Below are 21594 nucleotides of genomic sequence, written 5' to 3'. Positions count from 1 at the left end.
TATGAACACTGCAAAATGTTCTGCCCAACATCTTTTACGTTGCGAGAAGCACCATCGTCAAAAAACAGAGAATCTACAATTCGTATTGCAGAGCCCAATTATTAATTTATCCCCTTACGACTTGAAAATACTTTATAGCCTAAGTGCAAATTAAACGTTTACTCAAGATATAAATACTATTGAAAAAAAGTATTTTTAAGTTATGGGGGTCTTTATAGTAATGTATGTTGGCTAGTAAAACTCACAGGTTCAATCAGGGTGACGTATGTGTGCCCTTAAGCGAGGCTGTAAACCCATGCTGTCCCTGCCAAATACAGTAAGTGCACTAAATAACGTTAGCACAGTACATACTTATGTGAAAGTCTGTAACGAAACCTGTTATTCCAAAATAGCAGATAAATGCAACGCCATTTAATGCTACAGTGCGCTCTTTTGAACGAATAAATCCATGTATTAACGTTCAGTCCGAATTCAGGTCGAATAGGTCGTTGGCTTAACAAAATACATTTGCATCACAACGTGTGATCATTTTAAACTCGACGAAGGCTTTGAATTGATGAAAATGAGAGAAGGATGCGCGCCAAAATGAACACAGCTATGCTATGATCTCAAACGAGAGAAAACGACAAACGTACGAACGGACCCCCGAAAGCATGTAGCCTATACCATTTAGACTAGACTAGCGGCCTTTTAATTTATAATGAACTTCACGTTGCTCTGCTGCGAACGTTCTCAGCGCGCGAGTGCTCCTCATACAAATGAGACCGGAGCGCGCCCGCTCGCTCACTCACGCGCTCTTTGACGTAGTCAGCCAGCTGGGCTCCAGCGTTCCAGCGCAGTACGTATGGCGCAGCGTGCCTGACCACCCTTCACATTTTATCCAGTCTAAATTACGCTATTTCCTGACATTAGGCGTCCTGACACATCGGCGCGTGTCATCGTTTTTTAGCCGGGGCTAGAGACTTCCGACAAGTACAGCTGTTACGAAACACTTTTGAAATGGTACCAACGGTACCATCTTTTTTATCCCTCACGGCGCGAGGACGAAGATTCATATACGAGTGCCTCGCATCCGCCTCCTCCAGCACCAAGGAGTATCCTTTTTCGGCGTGCCTTTCTGCCTCACCGGCATCCTGTATTCATGAAGGGATGAGAGCGGCTGTCTCGTCATTCGGTGGTTATTTTTCGCATTAAAGTCCGCAGTCTTATCTTTAGGGAACGTCGAAGAGGTGGATGCCGGCGCGCGTTACCAGACTCCGATTAATTGTGCGTGTGTTTCCCATGGCGCTGTCATTTACTTTCGCCAGTCGGTGCTTAATGCCGGCAAAGGTGTGAGGAGGAAACCGACTGTAAGGGTTTGGTGTGGACCAATTCGATGACAAAAGCCGGCTAGAAATGACTATCGATACATCTCAATCTGACGTTTCTTCAGTTGTTTCTTGATGATATTTGTCACAGTCACGCAAGGTGGGAGATTACACCGCGCGTACTGTCTGCAAGTGTTCGCCGCCTGAGGAACCGGAGCTGGATATGTTCAGACTAACGTAAAGATGGATATTATGTTTGCTCTCCTGTGGTTATTGGCCGTAATATTTGAAGGCGTTTTGTGCCAGGGAGTATACGGTAAGTCAAATAGACATACTACGTGTACTAGTCTTTACACAGCCACCGTGACCTTGTGAAAATGCACGAGCTATATGGCGGGATGTGGATTTACATTCTGAATGATGTCCAGTGCCATGCAGGCCCGTGTGTAGCTCGCATGTCAAGTGACAGTTCCTTCGTTACAGGTGCACAGTGGGCATCTAGTCGGTGGTCACATCCTGCTTTATGCATAGTGTTTTTTGTGGCCCTCACTTAAAGCATCAACGAAGTCTTATGTATTTTAACTGCGCGTGCATGTTGAATTCAATGTATTGCCATGAATAACTGGCAGCTATTTTGCGATATCAAAACCATTGATCAGTTATTCCTTGCGTAAATAAACCGTATGCTTTTACTACAGTAACAATAGTTTACCTATAGAATTTGTGATAAAACCATAGTATCATTACCATTGTCACAATACAGTAAACATTGTTTAACCATGACATTTGTATTAAAGCTATGGAAATATAAATGCCACCCAGTTCGTCAAAAAAAAGGTTGCTACATTTTTACTATAATAAAGCCATGCATTCATTTATCCTAAATAATGGTTAACTATGGTAAACACCCCTATAGCAATAAATCGGCCCTATGCTGTCAATGTCATTTGTGCTTACACGTTTTGTTCATGTGTTTAAAGAAAATTTGTCATTTCAGATTTACCTCATTCATATCCTACCGTTCTTTGCTGCCAGTAGCACTCGATTTTATTAAGTGAAATAGTGGTTGATGCGAGAAGCAGCCAGAAAAAAGTCATTTTTTGATTTAGTGATTTGCAAGACACATTAGAAATGATATGAGTTGGCTAAATTCTCTTTGACAGAATTTTATGTAGGTTAAGCTGCTCATGTCAGCCATTCATTCTGTCATAGGTGCCTGCATGGAAATGCTTCCTTAGATGCCGGCTGCAGAATATTACAAAGGGTTGCTCATAATAGGATAAAGGCTATATCTATGAAGCATTGGCTAGGAGACCTATTTTATCTGACGTCACATGGATTACAAGGGCAGATTTACTGTTACTTAATGAGAGACTGTTTGGATTAACGCAAAGAAAATAAAGGCATGAATCAGTGCATGCAACTTTACTAAATTTGAGCTACAGGTTGGTCGCAAACACATGGACCAAGTACAGAGGCAGTCCATTGGTTTTTATCCTTAAAGAATGAAAATACCCATTTATATTGTAGACGGCCATGGAAGTCAGCAAGAACCACCGCATTCTTTTGCCACCGATCTACCATTTCCCAAAATACACAATGATGTTTCCAAAAGGTAAAGATTTAAATTTGACTAAATGCATAGACATGGTGTAGATATGGTGGCAGTGAATTCTGTCATCGTTTCTGATTTTTGTGTTAATCTGGGGTCTGTGATATTTACAGCAGTTGACATTCAGTGGTCAAGTGGTGTGATTATGCTCATGTTTCACTGTGTGTTGGCTGGCATCCTATTCATGAGTGGCGTCTGAACAAACAGACATTGCATTGCTTTGATTCCAGTGTAATGACCTATGTAAATGTGGGAGTGTTGTGGGTTGTACTTCATTGCTATGAGCAGGATGCTGGTACATGCCCCTTAGTTAACTGCACAGTAAAACCTTGATGTTCTCTGGGGTAGTGTTGTCACGGTACCAACATTTCTGTAGTCGCTACCAATACCAGTAAAATTCCATGGTTCTCTTTACCAATTTCGGTACCAAAGCAAAACACCAGTATATGCTAATTGAAACACAATTGTATTAATAAAGCTCATTGTTGATATAAATGTATGAAAAGCAATGCATACATGAAGTATACAAGTTAATTGTTGCTGAAACTGTTGTGTGCTCACTGGGGTCTTTCATACTGCTGTATAAGACAAATAGAATAAACTTCAGTATAAGGCAACTGACTGAACAAACATGCATTTGCGATATTAAAACAAACCTCAGCTTTTATGCTGCATTTAAACAAGATTACTTGCACTAAGGTAACTGTTTATTAAAATAATAAATGCAACAGATAGATTTTTCTTTAGTTTAAATTTGGCCTTTTAAACCTTATAGAGTTAATCTATCCAAGACATACACATTGCTAGTCATACATCTATTGTTTTCTAGCACATAGATTTCGGATAGGCCTATATAAAATAGGTAATGTAAACCCCATCATGTCCTCCCATTTATTTTACCCCATTACAGTTATAAAAGCATTAAATGGTTAATAAGTACACTTGACTGGATTAGCATTGGCGCTAACAAATTAACACGCAAACAGGTTTCCTCCTTTAACCACAAAACTCTGTTAGTTGTCTTCGTGATATGACTTAAATCTGAAGTATTTCTCTTGTGGATCCGCTCATCACGTCTTATAGCGTCTATAAAAAGTTTCTGACTGACAACCTGTTAGACAGAGCATCAGTACCCGGTTGACCCGATACGTTGTTGCTACTGGGTCTTATGAAAATTAGGTACCGACAACTTTTTCATTTTTAGGTACCGACTTGGACCCGAAGTATAGAGACTTTTGACAACACTACTCTGGGGCAGGCCTGCACAAACTCTATAGGCTACCCGTTAAACCCCCACACTTAATGCAGAATATTTTATTTTTCAAAAAGCATAACTTGTCAATCTCTGACAATGTACATACAGTACATTTTTATTTACGGCAAGGTGATAGACACTGTATCACTTGTTGTAGTTGGTTGCATCTCCTCAAATTCAATTCAAGTTGGTTGCAGCTTAAATTCAATATTAATACCTAGTAACAAATATTCATTGACTGTCATTGAGTTCATTGAGTGAGCATCAACCTGTTTTTCTCCCTTTTCCCAATTTAAAATATGCTTAGCTCATATCACACGCCACTCAGCTACGATCAGTAATGGCTCTAGGTGTTCCCATGACAACTTTTTTCCTTTTCATTCTCCTGGCCGCATTGCCTGATCAAAACATGTTAAAACTAAAATTGGAAGTGTAAAGTTTCAGGTTAGCTTTCTTTTCCTGCTGTGATGATCAATTGATGCAAATATGAAGTCAGCCATAGCTAGGTATTGGTAAACAGAGATGCTTTATTTAAAATACCGGCGCTCTTTTCTAATCGATCCGAATTGCATTTCAATCAGCTTTGATAAAGATAGTGACATAGAAGACTGTAGTGGGTTGATTTATAATCTTATTGACCCTATGGATAAATATTTCATAGTTATATTGTAGAGAGATAGACTAATGCACTATATTACAGCATCCCAATAGGCCACTTAGGCTGGAATGAAAAAGAGGCCTCCAATACCGAGACATCTGAAAGGTCGATAAGCTTTTAGTTCATGTAATGCAGTACAACGGTTGTGTAATTGTTGTTGCACTGTTGGATATAATGTCATCCTGTTTTGATTTAGGTTGTGTTGATGGTAATATTATTTATACATTTTTTACCATCTGCAATGGTTGGCTGTTATATATTTCCAACACATTCTCACTCCCGACTCGTCACATATTTACGCTCGGTCAGCGCCCTTCGGCGTCACTTTTGAACGCGCAGGGTACCCCTTTGGCCTCGTTTTTCAACGTGAAGGGCACGCAAATTTTACCGTTATTATGAAAATGTATATTAAATATAATTTGCAATGATGATGTTTCCGGGTTTAATTTAAGTTTAATGGCCAGGATAATTGCGTTTACATGACGCTATTCAGACAGTTTCACAGTTTGAGCAAGTAATGTAACAGTTTATTTATCATAATATAAAACACATAATACAAGCAGCCACAATGTCGTTCAAAAATACAGATATTCCAAGGGTACCAACGCGAAAGATTGATTTGCGCTAGCCCCTACTGAACCAATGCGAAACCGATCGCGTGATTTCGTTGGCTTTGAACGTGAAACGGTATTGGCTCCCGCGACCGACTTCATCTAGCTGTTCCGGTTTATCTTTTGAATGGGAGCGACTTCATGTATTCACGGACAAGCACGGCATCTTCTTGTAAATTTATTGTACGGCTTTGGTTCAAAAAGGTCTGCGAAACGAGTTGTTTGTTATATTTTGTAATGCTTTTGGTCAGTTTGTGCAATAAATACCTGTGACTGTACTTTTATTCGCGTGTTGTGTTTTAAATGGCTGAGAAGTGGTTAAGGTTAGGTTTAGGGTGAGGTTGGGGTTAGGTGCTACAAAATATTGAAACCATAAATAATTATGAAATGCTAAGAATCGCACGCATCTCGATCTGGAGCATTTAGCAAACAGCAACGCAGTTCCCTGTTCATCGAAAAACGAACATATTTATGCTGACCGAGCATAAATATGTGACGAGTCGGGAGTGAGAACGGGTTGATATTTCATATGCAACCTCTCCGTTTATTCCAGGATGTGTTGCGCTCACATCTACATGGACAGTAGTCGGCTTATACTGTGACACTCGCTAAATGAATCTATTGTTTTTGTCTCCAGTATTAATTCACGCTTCTAATATTTAAGATTTTGTGTTGCTACATTTTTTGACCATAAAGGATTACTTATATTTTACTAGCGCAAGCAGATTATGAAAAGCATGCTGTTTTATCTGGCCACAACAGACTGCTTTAGTTTCACAGTACATTAGGTTAGACATTCCCTTAGATTTTGATGAATCGGGTTAATGATGATTTAATACATAGGGTTGTTTTCTGTTGTACAGTGAAGGTTGGACCTTTTGGACACTCTGTGGTCATGCCGTTGACAGTATAATGCTTTTTAATATTAGACCTCGCTAACTGGAAATACATTTGAGTCGGCGAGGGCAGATGAAAGTTGCATTCTTTATGCGTTATGACTCACTGTTAAACAGAGCCAGACAATTGCCTGTGACAGTTTCCTCGGGATTGTACTGACCACAGTGACAGGGCCATTCTCAGTTCCCCTGGCTTCTGCTCTAAATAATTCACACCTTTTACAAGCAGCCATTTAATGGAAGTAGGAAACAGAGTTGTACTGTAAAATACTAGAGATGCTTTTCTATTTCGTGCAGTCCCTCTGTGAGGTCGGACGGTGGGGGTCTTAAACTTGATTAGTATTGAGATGTGGCATGAACGGTGGTTATCACTGCTCTAGAGTTCCAAGGCAGACATCACCAGTCGAGTTTGGGGTAAACAAGAAACATAACAGTTGTAAAGCATTACTGTTAACATGTCAAGAAAGTCTTTACGTATTTCTTTGAGTGATTTATCAAGACCTCACTCCTGTTCAGTGTAGCACAGTATGCCCTGTTCCGTAAACCAATAAAGATTATGGTAATAATGTGCCACAAACCCAACCGAACACTAGTGCTTAACAGAAGTACTACTAATACTGTATGCATACGCAGACATTTTAAACCCCTCACTAGCCTCTAACTGACTTCTTGTCCATCTTCAAATCTCACCATATCGTCTGATGTCTGTTTTTATGCTTTGCTATCCTGCTGCCGATTTCGTAAAGCTTCAGAGGGCTTTCCATTCAAGTTCTCAAGCATGACAGATATGCTCGTGTGGAGAGCCAATAGGCTTACACAGCCCACATAGCACCGTAAAGTATGATTTTGTTCTTTTAAAAATACTTCTTATGCGTTTACATGGTGGGCTTTCTGCTACCTGCAGGATCAGACTTTTTTCACATTACATGTGGATGACTAACCATGTAATGCTTTAGTGCAACCTACCGCTGTTTTGAATGAAATCATCATTGCTCATGCAGAGCGCAGTGTAGTGGCCAAGAACAATGCTGTTCTAAAAGGGAAAGACTAATAATAGCAAGTAAGCGTACCCATAGGAATTATTTATTTATTTATTTTGCTTAGTGGTATCTCTTTTAGAGCTCAGGAGACTTAATGGAGATCTTGGGTATAGATCTGTTTTCATATCAGCGTGAAGGTCAATGTGCATGACTATCAATGGTCACTTTACTGAGATTGCTAAATGTGAATATCATGACTAAGTCTATAGTCTTATTTATTGTCTGTGGCTATACATATTTATCTTACTAACACCATTTACATTAACATTTATGCATTTGGCAGATGCTTTTATCCAAAGCGACTTACAGTGATTGCATTACACTATACATTTATATCTGAGTATGTGCAATCCCTGGGGTTGAACCCATTTCGTTGTATGCAGAAAATATACAATGACAATAAAGGATTTCTATTCTATCAACTTTGTCTCAAATGTTTCTTTGAAGAAATAAGAATAGGCACAAATAAAACTGTACTGTAAGAGTACAGAGCTATGACGTGAATGTAAATAGTGTAGCATAGTGTTGGTAAATATCAGAAAAACTTATTCAGATCTCCATGTACTCTTTTGAGAGACAATTGAGATAAAAGTCTTATTTGTGAATTTTCTTTTCTTTGTGTGTGTGTGTGTGTGTGTGTGTGTATGGTATGTTATTTGTTTTATTCTGTAAGTATATCTGGAAGGAAAAAAGAATCGATGTAAAGCCAGCTGGCCCTCTCTTGAGAACCACTATGAGTTAAACTCCTGAAAGCAGGAAGGCAAGATTAGTGACTCAAAAGTGGCACTGCAGATGCATAAAAACAAAGGCAATCACTCACAAGAACTGTGTCTTCCCAAGAGAACAACAGCTAAATAGTCAATTAGCACTTTGGACACTAAAACACTACTAATGGTATCTCGTAATAGGTGCCAAATCCCCATATACCTACACATCATTGAGTGTATATAATAATATTTTATACCAATTTATATTGTAATCATACTCTAGTTAGCTGTCTTAAATGATGACTTACTGTATATTGTATAATGCTGATGCCAATGACAACCTATTGCACAATATTCAAGTTATTTTCTATACTGGACACCAATATTAGGTTCATAATTTGACTAATACTATTTATTTTGGAAACATCTCATCGCTTCACATGTACTGATTCTTGCATAATTTTTATTGTTCTGAATGGGCATTGATTGACAGAAAACTGCTGTTTGTAGTCACACTAAAGTCAAAGAGCGCTTTTCCACCATCGCGCAGAATCGTTCTCGTTGCTTAATCGTTACACTCCATGCCGATCCATGCCAAATGGTTTCATTTTCCACCCCAGGGCTGGTAACGGAAATCTTTAGAATGTAAACACAAACGTGCCACGCATTGCCTTGGGAACACAAGAGACTGAGCTATAACGTCTCTGTACGCATTCTATTAGCATGATTTTACAACCGTGCCAAAAATTCAGAGAACAGTTTGTAATCGTGCCGTGGTGAACCAGGCTCACGTGGAAACATAACTGTAACCGTTTCAGACCGTGCTCAGAACGGTTCGACGCGATGGTGGAAAAGTGCTCAAAGTCCTCATAGCGCTCATAATAATCAAGTATTCAGTGATAATATTCACTGTTTATTTGATTGACCTGAATGGTACCCTAAAAACATCCAGCTTACTGAGGTGTGTTATTGCTTTTTCTTGACTACAGTTTTTGCCAGTGCAAAAAGGTGGAAAAAATCTATAGACTTGCAATGAAGGAGGGAACCAAGCAATATCTACAGTACAGTCAAGAATAGCATAGAAGCTTAGAGATGGGCTCTTTTGGTCTCGTAAGCAAGTACCTAGCATCGAATCAAATCACCCTAGCAACCACTTAGCATAGCCCAAGTGACAATCCAGAACACCCTAGCACCCTATTGCTTAAAACCACTCCTTAGCAACTGAATAAACCTTAGCAACTGCATAGCAATGCTTTGACAGTTTTTAGTGTTCTGGATAAATTCCAACTTTGTGTAAGATGTTGGTCTCACTGCGAGAACAAGAAGCAATGAGATAAGCCGGTCGAGGGCTGAAGCAATTCGTAGAAACATTTACCCACATCTAATTATGTATTTAAATGTCATGTACTGATGTCAGACCTGTTTCAGGTGAACATGCTTGTTGACAAGTACAGCACTGAACTATGCATGAACCGCGCATCGCATGTCTTGATCAAACCGCTGTGTGGGTAGACTCTCCGAATGTTCTAACAACCAATGGAACAGCAAGAAATAACCTCAGCAAGACCTTGGACTTGAGATTGTTAATGCTTCAGTGAAGGCCTCTTTGGACGAAAAGCAGCATAACGGGAGCATTTCTTGCTGAGGCTCGTGCAAAAATAAATAAAAAAATAAACATCTCCTCACTTCACCGATTCCCCTTTGGCAGTGGCATACATTAAAGTAGTTCATAGCAGTGTTGTTATTATTTTTTTAAGGAAATGAATGTTACTTGAAAGTTTGGATTTATTTCTTGATTTTGTTGGTTATTCGAAGGAAATGAAAAGATCCGGAGCAGTTGAGCTTCCTGGGGTGCTTTATTGATTTAGAATGATTTTTCCTTTTTTAGCAAAAAGTTGTAACTGTACTTCCTGACTTTGTGCGGTATTTTGAAGGAATTGTTTGTAGTTATTAAATATTTATGGAAATAAGTGAGTGTTGCAGAAACCGCATCAGTGAACCTGCAGGGCAGATGTAAGAGCGTAAATTCGTACTGTGTGCGGCGACCCATTGTGTTTTTCTACCAGTACTCACATTTATCAAGCCATTAGCATTAGATTTTGTAGGAATGAGTGTTAATAAGTGTTAACGGGTGTTAATGAGTATAAACTAGTGCACATAACTACAAGCAATATGGGCAAGCTTCATTTTGTGGTTCACCGCCCCATCTGAGTTTCAATTGAGTTTCACAGAACGTTTCACTCTTCTTGCGAGGTACCTGTTCTGTCAGGCTGTACAAGTCTGGTCATAGGAAACTGATATAGTATAGCTAGAGATATTGTGAACTGTCATTTGTTTTTATTTAGTTGAGATAGTCATTTGATTCTTGAGACCTGTCCTCTGGTCCAGTCAGTGCATTTGACATCAATGTGCCCCATGTTACTGTGAGAGTTTTCGTGACTTGTGTAGAGATGCTCCTCTTAATTCACATTTCACAAGCTGGTAGACTGACTTACGGCCTTGTTAACACACATGTAGAACATTTGCTCAGAGCTTACGCCTGAAGTGCTGAATCAATGTGAATTAATTCTTTCTCATATCCTTGCATTGCAGAAACAATTGCAAGTCAGCAATTGCAGTTTGGAATTCAAATTTCGACTATGTTCCACAAAGCAATAGCATAGCACACATAGCATAAAAGTTCAACCAGTGGCATGTGTGGGGGTGGGACTATATGTTTGTCCATCCAATAAAAAACTATTTAAAAACAAAGAGTTATTGTGATTTGATATTTGTTTGACTGTGAGGCGGCCCTAAACCTTTGTAATATGCGCTGGAATCTAGTGCAGTTGAATGCATCCTTCGGAAGTCCCAGTGGAAGATTTTTATGCATGAATCCATTCAGTCTCTGTAATTAGGTGAAATCTCAAGAGCATTATAAAGAAAACTAATCAAGCCAACAAAATGGTATTTGTAAACACATTTTCAAAAAGTCTAAGCAAAGGCTGAAGACATTTTAACTAGTCCTTTGAATGAAATTAGAATGAATGCTTATACGGTATATTACAATGCCTAACAATCATACTTTTCTTAGCATCTTAGTGTAACCTGTATATTTGGGATTTGCAATTGGAAAGATCTGGTCAGGATCAAATATCTTGCTGACATGAGCAAGGCCAGAGAAGCATACCAGAACATGTCTGTCGTTATTAAAATCTGTGATTACAATCGCATAGTATTATATTTATATGCAGTGATTTATTTCTTGTCTTATTTTCTCTCTCCCTCTCCCTCTCCCTCTCTCTCTCTCTCTCTCTCTCCCTCCCACTTTTTAGATGTTCAACCAGATGTTCAATGAATGGCATCATTGATCTTTAACAAAAAGACTGATACAATTATGACTGTTGTTTGCACCCAAATTGCCTTTATATTAAAACTACTGCATATTTAAATCTGCTTATCTATATTAGAATGGGCCTGTAAACCATTTGTTTCTTACCTTATTGAAAGCATCCCATTTATTTCTTAATCTCTTAAATTGTATGACTACAGCTACTGTAATCTTCCGCAGCCTGCCCCTGGTCCTCATCTCTTGTCTTTGGAGAAGATTTTCTTTGTAATGAAAGCAGGGTGTGTGCATGTATCAGCATGTCTTGTAACTTTAATAGTGTGTATGCAGATTTGTGTTTGTGATGCACCTCATAAATTATTCCTCCACATAGGTTTTCATGCCATTCTATTATATTCATGATCTTGTTGTTTCCTTTCGACTAGTAATTGGGTTTTCTGTGAGTTCAAAGTAAATGGTCCTTGATTATAAATTATGAATGTGCATCATGATGTACCTTCATGTAACTCCAGTGAATTAAGATGAAGGGGGGATGTGTTATCTGAAGCTGGTATATACACACTGGGTCTTATGGTCATAGTGTGTAGTGCTATTTAATGAGCGTTCCAGTTAGAAATATCAAAGAGAGTATACGGTATACAGTAAATACAGTATTTGATTATACGGCCAAGATAAAACATTTCAGAACACTTTTTCACTGATGCTTTGCTCATCCAGCTTCTGTCTTGCTGACCTCTATTGATTTTCATATCTGCATGGCTTGAAGATCACAGCGGTCTCAAAGTAATTTGCTAATATTAGCACTAATCGCTTGCCTAGATAAAGAGCTTTTGGAAAGACTTTGAAGGGCAGATCAAAATCAATCGAATATAAAAGTTTTGAAAAAGGTCTTTATGTTGTTATCAGTGGAGTAGATTTTGCGGTCTTTTCCATCACAGTTGCCTTTGGCAATGGCTACCTCACTTTGGCACAATTTTCTTTATTTATTTGACTTTTTGTCGCTGCTTTGGAACAATGCGTATTGAAAAAAATTCTAAACAAATCAAAATGACTGAAATCAAATGTTTCAGGCAGTTTTTTTTAATTTAAATATTATTTGTTTGAATGTTTTTAAAGGTTTTTAATTAGCTTTTTGCACTATTTTTAAAGGCGCAGTTTTTGATTTACAGCGGCCTTTAGCGTTGTATTATAGATTTGCAATGAATCGCTCAGTCCAAACACGACGGTGGCCACCATAGTACAAAAAGATGTCGTTCTCATGTTGAAGCAGGTTAGAGATCATGCGGGCATTAGAAAGACTGTAGAAAGAGCGATGTCATATTTATTACATAAAATAAAAGGTCTGTGGATTTTAAGTATAAAAAGAAGGATAAAAGTCAGGCAGGAGCTAGGACCTACGCTAATATTATAAAGTCTTTCCAGCAGAGATTAGGACCCGCGGTACTAAGGCTTTTAGCAGAGATACTCAGATATCTATGGAGATACTTTCCAGCAGAGAGACGTTGGAGAGAAAGATCGTCTTAAAATCACCCCCGATGAGGTTGCTTTGATTTGGATCAGTATGTGAGTAACATTGGTTTTTCTGTTTGTTAGAACCAAGATATGTTGTTGTTGTTGTTGTTGTTCTAATATTAGCTGTGTGACGGAGCAGTATTGAACATCATTGTTTATCTGGAGCCGCTTTAATATTGTACTCGTCCAGATACTGGAGAGAGAGAGCGCGTTGGCGCTAAAACTGTAGAGAGAGCACGTTTTACTCTTTTACTCAATGATGAATAAACTTACATTTAATCCGCGGGTCACATGCGTTCCGAACCGTAGAGTACGATCCGTACGGATCACGGATCATCCGCGATCCGTTTCACCACTATACCGCAGCAGAGAGGGAGAGAAAATGCTGTACAAAACATGGCGGCGAATTCAATGTATGTAGGGCTGCTCTGTATGTAGATATAAACAGCTTATTCTAAGGTATTACAAACATAACGGTTCATTTTGTAAGGTCTTTATACACCTCTGAAGAAATAGTTTTGTATATTATATTGCATTTCTGTCAATAGCTCCTCCTAAAAATCCCGTATTGTTCCTTTAATTCTCCTGTTCATTTTAGTTAAATTTTTATATGCTTGTCATTTTATTATTTTATTTTGTATTGCTATTTTAGGTTTAATTTATTTCAATTCTATATTTTGAGTACGTTTTATTTATTTTCTTTTAATCATTTTAGACCCTGAACTTATTTCAGATTAATGCCAAGGCAACATTTCAGACTTTTGTTAAAGTTTTAAAATGATCTTTAGGTCAATATTTTATTTGATTTAAATTAACAGAAATGTTATAATAGATTTTGTATTACTTGACAAAAATTACCCTGGTTCCATCCTGACATAACATTTAGTCATTAAAATTATGCCTATATTATGCATTTATTTCTTAAAAAAAATTTCAAAAGCTGCACTGTATTGTTATGTCTTGTTTATATAACACATAACGATAGCACTTTATTTTAAGGTCCCGTTTCCCATGTACATACTGTGCACTTATTACAGTAAATATAATAACTAGGTACTAACCCTGAACCTACCCCTAAACCTAAACTTATACCATGTAGTAACCTTACTACCCAGTACTTTCTTAGGTAAGTACAGTGTAAGTACACTATAGGCACACGTACTGTAAAGTAAAGTGCAACCCACATAAACATATCTGTCTGGATTTCTATCATATTGCAGTGCTCTGATGAAAATATCCACTCTCACAGGTGAACCTCACTTTCTCATTTCTCTCTGTTGTTACTCACCGTAACCATGTGACAAGTTTCTTAGCAAAGCAAATTAGCCTCCACCGGTAATATGCTGTAGATGACATTTTAAGACAATGTACATGTGATGAAAATAGCAGAAGGGCGTCAGATTGGTTGCGGTCCAAAGAGGGCAAATGTTCTCCATCATTATTCTTAAACACTGCCCTCATCATCTCTGCCCTTTGCAAAGAATTAGCATGTGAAAAGGAGAGTAAAGTGCTGTATTTCAATGAGCCCCTCTTGGCATTTTCAGCAGCGGCGTCGCGTGTTCATTTTTCTCTTAGTTTCGTGAACAGTCTGAATGGGTTGAGATCAGATGGTCAGGGAAGATGCATCAGTTAGCGCTTGCATTACCAGTTTCCTACAGAGACTTTACATCGGGGAATTTTGGTAATTATGTTGTTGCCTTTATTGCTTTAAAGCCTGTAGCTCAATAGAAAGAGCAAAGGGTTAGCAACAATTAGATCAAGGGTCGCTGATCAGATCTTTGGATAAAAATGCCTGCTGAATTTATAAATGTAAATCTTAAAAATTATAAATGTACTTTTTGATATTACAGTGTGTCTACTTAGAAAACCTTCTTAATACCACAGTCAAAATGTTTTGCTGAGAGCATGATTTAATGAGATTCTTAATCAAAGCATATCTTAAACATAAGAATGCAATTTTGTGTTTTGAAAACAATGTAAAAACAAAACATTTTAATTAACTAAAGGCTGTGTACCATGAGCATACTTTAGTAAAGCACAATTAAGTAAAAACACAAGTAGCTGTAGCTGCTTCGTGAACAGATGCTAAAATTACTGCTTTCCAATGTGACACTCTTGCATTGTTATTCAATTTTACACCCAGTTCTCCGACCCACACTGTGTATCCATCTTTGCATAGCACTGACGTAGCGTGACACAGAGTTCTCCCGACAACCCAAGAAATAAACAAGAAAACAAAAACAGATCGCAGAGCATAATTACCAGGCAAATAAATCGGTAGTGAAGAGTGCCTAAAGGCCTGATCTTAGAGAAATGTTCTTTTCCTAAACTGTCTCTTCCTTTCCATCTGGTTTTCCTCTAGTTCTTACTGCCATACTCTACTCTGCCTCGATACTCTTTGAAAGAACCCATGAGAAAAATCACAAATGAGATCTCCTTAATACTTCAATTATTTCTCCTTGAAATCAATGAGATTGAATGAAGAGCAAATGGAAACTTGCTGAAGTCTCCTGCAACCTCACAATGTCTCTATTGGACTTTCAGAAAAGATCTCATTAATGTCACAAACTGAGTTCAGATTTTAAATTGCAGGCCAAACCTGCAATTTAAAGTCAATATTATTGAAAATTATAATGGCAACTCAAATATTTCTCATCGAATTGACCAAAATCCAGATTATTTTACCTCCACAATCTCCATTCATTTGTCACCTCCATACTCTTCATTAGGGATGGAACAATATTATCGCTATCGTGTTATCGCAATAGCAAAATTGTCTCAATAGTATCGTGGTCATATGGCTGTATGAAACGATAGGTCTTCCAGGCCTAACATAGAGACTGTTCGAAAAAATAATAGATGGTCTATCTGGTGCAATTATTTTATAAAAGGGAATTTTAGGTCATTTGACCCATCTCATACTATAACTCATACCTCTAAGCAACAGTTATGATTAGAGGATAAAGAAAAGAGGATGCTTATGGCACGTGTCCAAGTCACCATTTGCCATTAAAAATACCGCAACAATACCGTACCATGGAATGTATACCGAGGTATTATTGTTCAATGAGATTTTTACTCCGATTATGCTTAATAAGCTAACGTGAAAGGTCATGTCAACGCGTAAAATGGTTTTCTTTTATCGGGAAATGCTCATAAACGGCTTAATTAAAACCCACTCGGCAGAGGTAGTTTTTTGCCCATTACTCCGATTTCACGTTGCATGTTATATGCAAAATACAGCTTCTGACCCATTTCCCGCGGCATTTTTAATTACCAAAAGGACTATCGATGGTGACGTCACTGCACGTGAAGAAGAAACCTAACAAGTCTCAAATTTCTATGTTAATGCGGTAACGTGAAAACAGTTTTCTTTTATAAGCTGATTTTTAATAGATATCCGTTTATTTTGTGCATGTAAACGCACTCATTGTTACATCCCTACTCGTCATATATTTTAACAAGCGTCCCATTTGTTTCTATTTTTTAAATTGTTAAAGAAACCTCCAAGACTAAGTTGAAACTTAAATGAAACACAACTGAGAAATATTCAGAACCTCTGAGCAACAAGGTTGGAGCTAAAATCCGGAGCTTGGCCCTTCTGGCCCGGAGTTGAATAGCCCCGCTGTTTGCTGGAACACCGTTCTGAATAAAACCTCGTAAACACTTTTGTTGGAGTCCTCCAGTTCCTCTCATCATGCCCAATTTGGCACAAGGAGCCGTTTTAGAGACGCTCTAATTGACACTTTTAACTTTTGAGTAGTTTATGGCACTATTACATTAAGCAGCACTCTAATGAAAGTACTTAGATGTAGTTCTAGGACGGAACGTCGGCGGACAACAATGTAATGGCATTCCCAATCTCCAGACTCATGCTTTTTGCCTTTCCATTTTATCTGCTTCATTACTCCGGAGGGCAAAGTTAAAAAAAGAGAACGACTTCAATTTGAGCAAATTGAATTGCTTGGAGAACGACTCTACGTCCTTGGAGGAAGAAAATGAAGGGGTTTACCTCTGTCCTGTAAATACCAGATTCTGTCTTGAAATGTTTGTTCTAGTTCTGGCAGCACATGACCTTTCTAGGTCAACATGAATTGGAGACTACCATACTACCATAAAAGGGTATCCAATGGAGTTTGCTTTCTTTGGTGATATTGAGAGAACCAGTGAAGAGTACGGTTGAAGGAAAAATATACATATCCATATTCTGCCTTTGTCTGTTTCTCTTTTAGAGGCATTCGGTCTACTACGCTTGCTGATATTACCTGTTTAAGCACATTGGGTTTATATGTAAATAATCACTGATTTATGGTTTCTCACAAGTTTCCAGCACTCGCTTGTTAGAATTTTATAGTTTTTGACTGTGAAATAGATTCCCTATGCTGTGACAATTTTTAGGCTTCCATGCTTAAAAACAAAATAAAATATAGCCACTCCAGATATTAAGTAAATAAAACTTGTTGCTTTTTTAACTATAGGGATACTGTGGGGCTGTGCAATGAATCATAATTAATCGTAATCATCAATTTTGGCTTCCAAAAACAAACTAATCGAGGTGAAACGATTATTGTGTGGCATTCCATTTTGCAAAGACCTACAATAATTTTTCCTTGTTTTTCAGTTGAATTCAAGTTAAAATTTTATTTTTTTCAAAAGACAGTAATCATGTTAAATAATCAGGATTTCAGTATTGTCCAGAATAATTGTAATTATGATTTTTGTCATAATCAAGCAGCCACGGTGCATTGTATTCCCACATTCCTTATACAGAAATGTGCTTAATCTTTGCACAACTTGGTTGGGAAATTTTTATGAACCATTTTGTATTATCAATGAAATATTTCACCTAAGTGTACATGAGCAGTTTATTCTCTATGTTTGAGTTTCCTCTTCTTCAGGTCTCCAGTGGCCTTTTTGTCACGCAAGATGAATAGCGTAGGCTAATTCAGTGGTGTGCTGTCTGCTGTTTCTAGGATCTTTATGCTTGAGGAAATATCAGAAATATTCCTATTGTACTGTACTGTACTGTTCTGTTCATCATAAAAAATAGCATTTCAAAATCAAGCAAAGCATTCGTATATGACCTCTGTTTTGCTTGGTTTTTCTTTGCCTTGGCATTTATTTTGTCATATTATTATCTCTAGAAATAGCAGCAGTTTCAGAGAAGCCATATACAGTAAGTTTGACACTGATTACAGTTTGGCTCAATGTGAATGCAAAATAATGTTTGAATAACATTATGCAACTGTATCTTGTTTTTCTTTGGGATTTGTTTAGGAGATACGAATGGGGTTCTTTGTGTACATCACATTATATGGAAACAGTTTTAAATATTACATTAGAGACTCATCGGGTCTCCCCCGTGTTCATTCACATGGAAAAATGAAGACCATGGTTACAGTATTACCTTTCTGCTATTATTTGAAGTGCTTAAAATAGTCTTGGTTTGTTATGTAACCACCACGGTGTGTGTGATTTGCTGGCATAAGATTGTGTTTGTGTATCCCGCACGCTCACACACACATGCGACACTCGACGCAATAATGCTTGCGCTACACTGTGGTTGATGCAGGTCTGACGCAACATTACATGCAAAATTTACAAGTTTTACAAATTTACAACAAAACAGGATAAAAATAGCATTTGCACATAAATGTCATGTTGACCCATAGCACATCATCTGGATGTCCTGGCGGGCAGCATCTGTGTGCACAGCCACGTTCCTGCAGTAATGGAGATATCAGGAGACTGATGATGTTGTAATCATGGACCACTGGTGCTGATCAAAGTGAAAGGCAAAAGCTGCAGGAAGGACCACTATCACTTCACGCTTTTACTAAGATACATATTGGAACATAACAGAGCCTGGTGTATTCTGTGCACCTAAAAATCTTTACCAATTTCATGCTAAAAGGGAAGTTGTTTTGAAATTTTCAGCATCTTAAATCGACAGCTTAATTTTAGCACTGCTGGCTTATCCATACCCATATACTAGAGGTCGACCGATATGGGTTTTTATCTGCCCGATGCCGATTTTTGGAAATAAGGCCAGCCTATGGCCGATATGTTAACATTTTTTGAAGACATGTCTTTTCAAATCAGTGCACTTGATAGACTACGTGCACAAGCGTAGCGACGAACTTCCGCTGTCGCCAGAAGTCGGGATGTCAGTTTCCGGTTTGCTCTCGCACCACGCGAAATGTCAGTGTTTACAAGATGTCTTCAAGATCTGCCAAAAATAAGCATTAACGATGTACACCGCATCATGGATGCCTGGTCCCCTGCTCCAACAAGCAAGCGGGACAAAGGATTTAAGCTCTATATATCGAGTTATAACTCATATATAAATATCCACAACTACAAGGATAAGTAGTTTAATCTAATGTGGTGTGCCGACAACTAACGTTAGTGGCTAATTACATACTAATTTAAGAGTTGTAACAAGATTATAACTGTTGGTTTATAAATCCTAGCTTACCATACACTCAAACTGTGCGGTTTCTCAGCTTTCCTCATGGATCATGCAACTTCACCTGAGCCCTGATCTTTATTAGAAACTAAGAGGGGGAGAAAGTTAAAATAATTGACAATTCATACTTACGTTACAATAAAAATAAACACGTCGCTAACTAGCTTAGCCACTAACGTTAGTTGTCGGCACACCAATTTAGATTAAACTACTTATCCTCGTAGTTGTGGATATAACTCGATATATAGAGCTTAAATCCTTTGTCCCGCTTGCTTGTTGGAGCAGGGGACTAGGCATCAATGATGCGGTGTAAATCGTTAATGCTTATTTTTGGCAGATCTTTAAGACATCTTATAAACACTGACATTTTGTGCAATGCGAGAGCAAACCGGAAACTGACATCCCGACTTCTGGCGACAGCGGAAGTTCGTCGCTACGCTTGTGCACATAGTCTAATGAAGAAAGATTGAGTAAGTGTTTATTGCAGGGTACAAGATAGCAGTCTAATTCATAGTTATAATACATTGCTCAAGACTTTTAAGCACGTTCTCAAACTGTTCTAAAGCATGCTTTTTGTGTATGTTTGTTGGCAGACACTGCTATTAGTCAAATGGTCATAATCTAAGTTAAAACAAAAATAAAAAAAAATCTCTCATATTACACAGCCTGCTGCTCAAAACTGCGTTTTTAGTTATATTAAGCTTTTAGCCTTTTTTTTAACCTGACAAGAAAGTAGACGCTCTTGTGGTCGAATGCGTTTAAACAGCTGCAAAAGACCGCATACGGACATAATGCGTAAACGAGGGGAAACAAGTCAGGATTTAAACTTTGGCTGAAGACTTAAACATTTGGTTTAATGACGAAAAACTAAGCGAGCAGAATGTTTTCTCTCCATTTCAGATTTCTAACACATACTTACTGTGTTCAGCATGTCTCGCGTCTGTCAGAGCAGAAAAAAAACCTGCTTCCCTCTGTATGTTTATCTGCCCCAGTCGCGTTCATTCGTAAATTGTGTGCACTTATTTCGTCTGTTTGAAAGATCGACCAAAACGCATCTTAGTACCAAGTATAAACAGAGTCCGACCCACAGACACATTTAAGCAGGAAAGTTAAAGTGCACGTTTTAGCCAGAAGTTTCGTCTTGTAACAAGGCATGGCTGCAGAGTGCGGGTTGCTCCGTCTCACACGCAGCCTCAGAGGGAGAGAAATTCTCCGGTACAGAAACAGTACTACTGATAACGTCAGAGTTTATCTAGCTAAACAATGCGGACAACTGTAATAATTTAAAGCATTTAGCTTAGAACATTAGAGTTCCAAAAAGTTCTCAAGTAGCATCATATTTAATCAATGAAATATACAAGGCTAGATTAAAAAGAAAGGATAAAAAGAATTTGTCCGTTTCTTGTTATCAGGTAGTTAAAAAGTGAGCAGGCAGAGGGGGACATCACAGTGTTATGCCGCAAGAGGCAGCGTCGCGTGTTCCACAACAACGCTTAGCTGCTCAGAGATGCACCTGCCTGTTAATCGACCTAATTTGCGGCACAATCGGCCGTTGCCGATTAATTAAAAAATCCCCAAAATCGCCCCAATTAATCGGCCGGCCTATCAATCGGTCGACCTCTACCATCAGTGTTGGGCAAGTTACTCTGTAAATGTGATTAAATTACTGATTACTGATTACTCCTTTTAAAAGTAATCAAGTCACTGGTCAGATTACTTTATTTCCAAAGTAATTAGTTACACTACTCGTTACATTACTCATTACATTACTACCCCCCACCCCTCAAAAACACAAAATAACCTCTTTAGCCTTCTCAAGACTAAACTTTATTGGGAAGTGCATACTATACTCTATCTCATCTTTAATTATTTTAATACATTCTTTCTGATTATTCCATACTAAAGCTATTTCTAAACCTGCATACTCCATAATGTAAAAATCTCTCCTTAGTTTCTCCTTAGTTTCTCCTTAGAATCTGCCTACAGAAAGGAGGTTGCTCAGCTGGCTGCCTGGTGTAGTCAAAACAACCTAGAGCTGAATGCATTCAAGACAGTGGAGATGATAGTGGATTTCAGAAGGAACCCTCCATCACTTCCTCCCCTCACCATCCTGGACAGCACTGTGGATACTGTGGAGTCATTCAGGTTCCTGGGCTCCACCATCTCTCAGGACCTGAAGTGGGAGTCCCACATAGACTC

At 38.3% G+C, this 21594-nt stretch overlaps 1 protein-coding gene across 2 annotated transcripts in view; it reads left to right on the top strand.

Annotated features, from left to right (window-relative positions):
• Positions 1-811: 811 nt before the first annotated feature.
• Positions 812-21594, top strand: part of mdga2a (MAM domain containing glycosylphosphatidylinositol anchor 2a) — a 151107-nt gene continuing 130324 nt past the window's right edge. Inside the window, exons 1-2 of one of the 2 annotated variants that reach the window (XM_057343595.1) lie at positions 812-1623; positions 2838-2922. In XM_057343595.1, the coding sequence (XP_057199578.1) occupies positions 2844-2922 (79 nt within the window). In that variant the 5' untranslated portion in view covers positions 812-1623; positions 2838-2843. The remainder of the gene's footprint in view (positions 1624-2837; positions 2923-21594) is intronic. The other variant, XM_057343597.1, reaches the window with a different exon arrangement.

This window comes from Triplophysa rosa, linkage group LG10, assembly GCF_024868665.1.
Source record: "Triplophysa rosa linkage group LG10, Trosa_1v2, whole genome shotgun sequence".
Taxonomy (NCBI): Eukaryota; Metazoa; Chordata; class Actinopteri; order Cypriniformes; family Nemacheilidae; genus Triplophysa; species Triplophysa rosa.
This window is presented reverse-complemented; position numbering and strand designations above follow the sequence as displayed.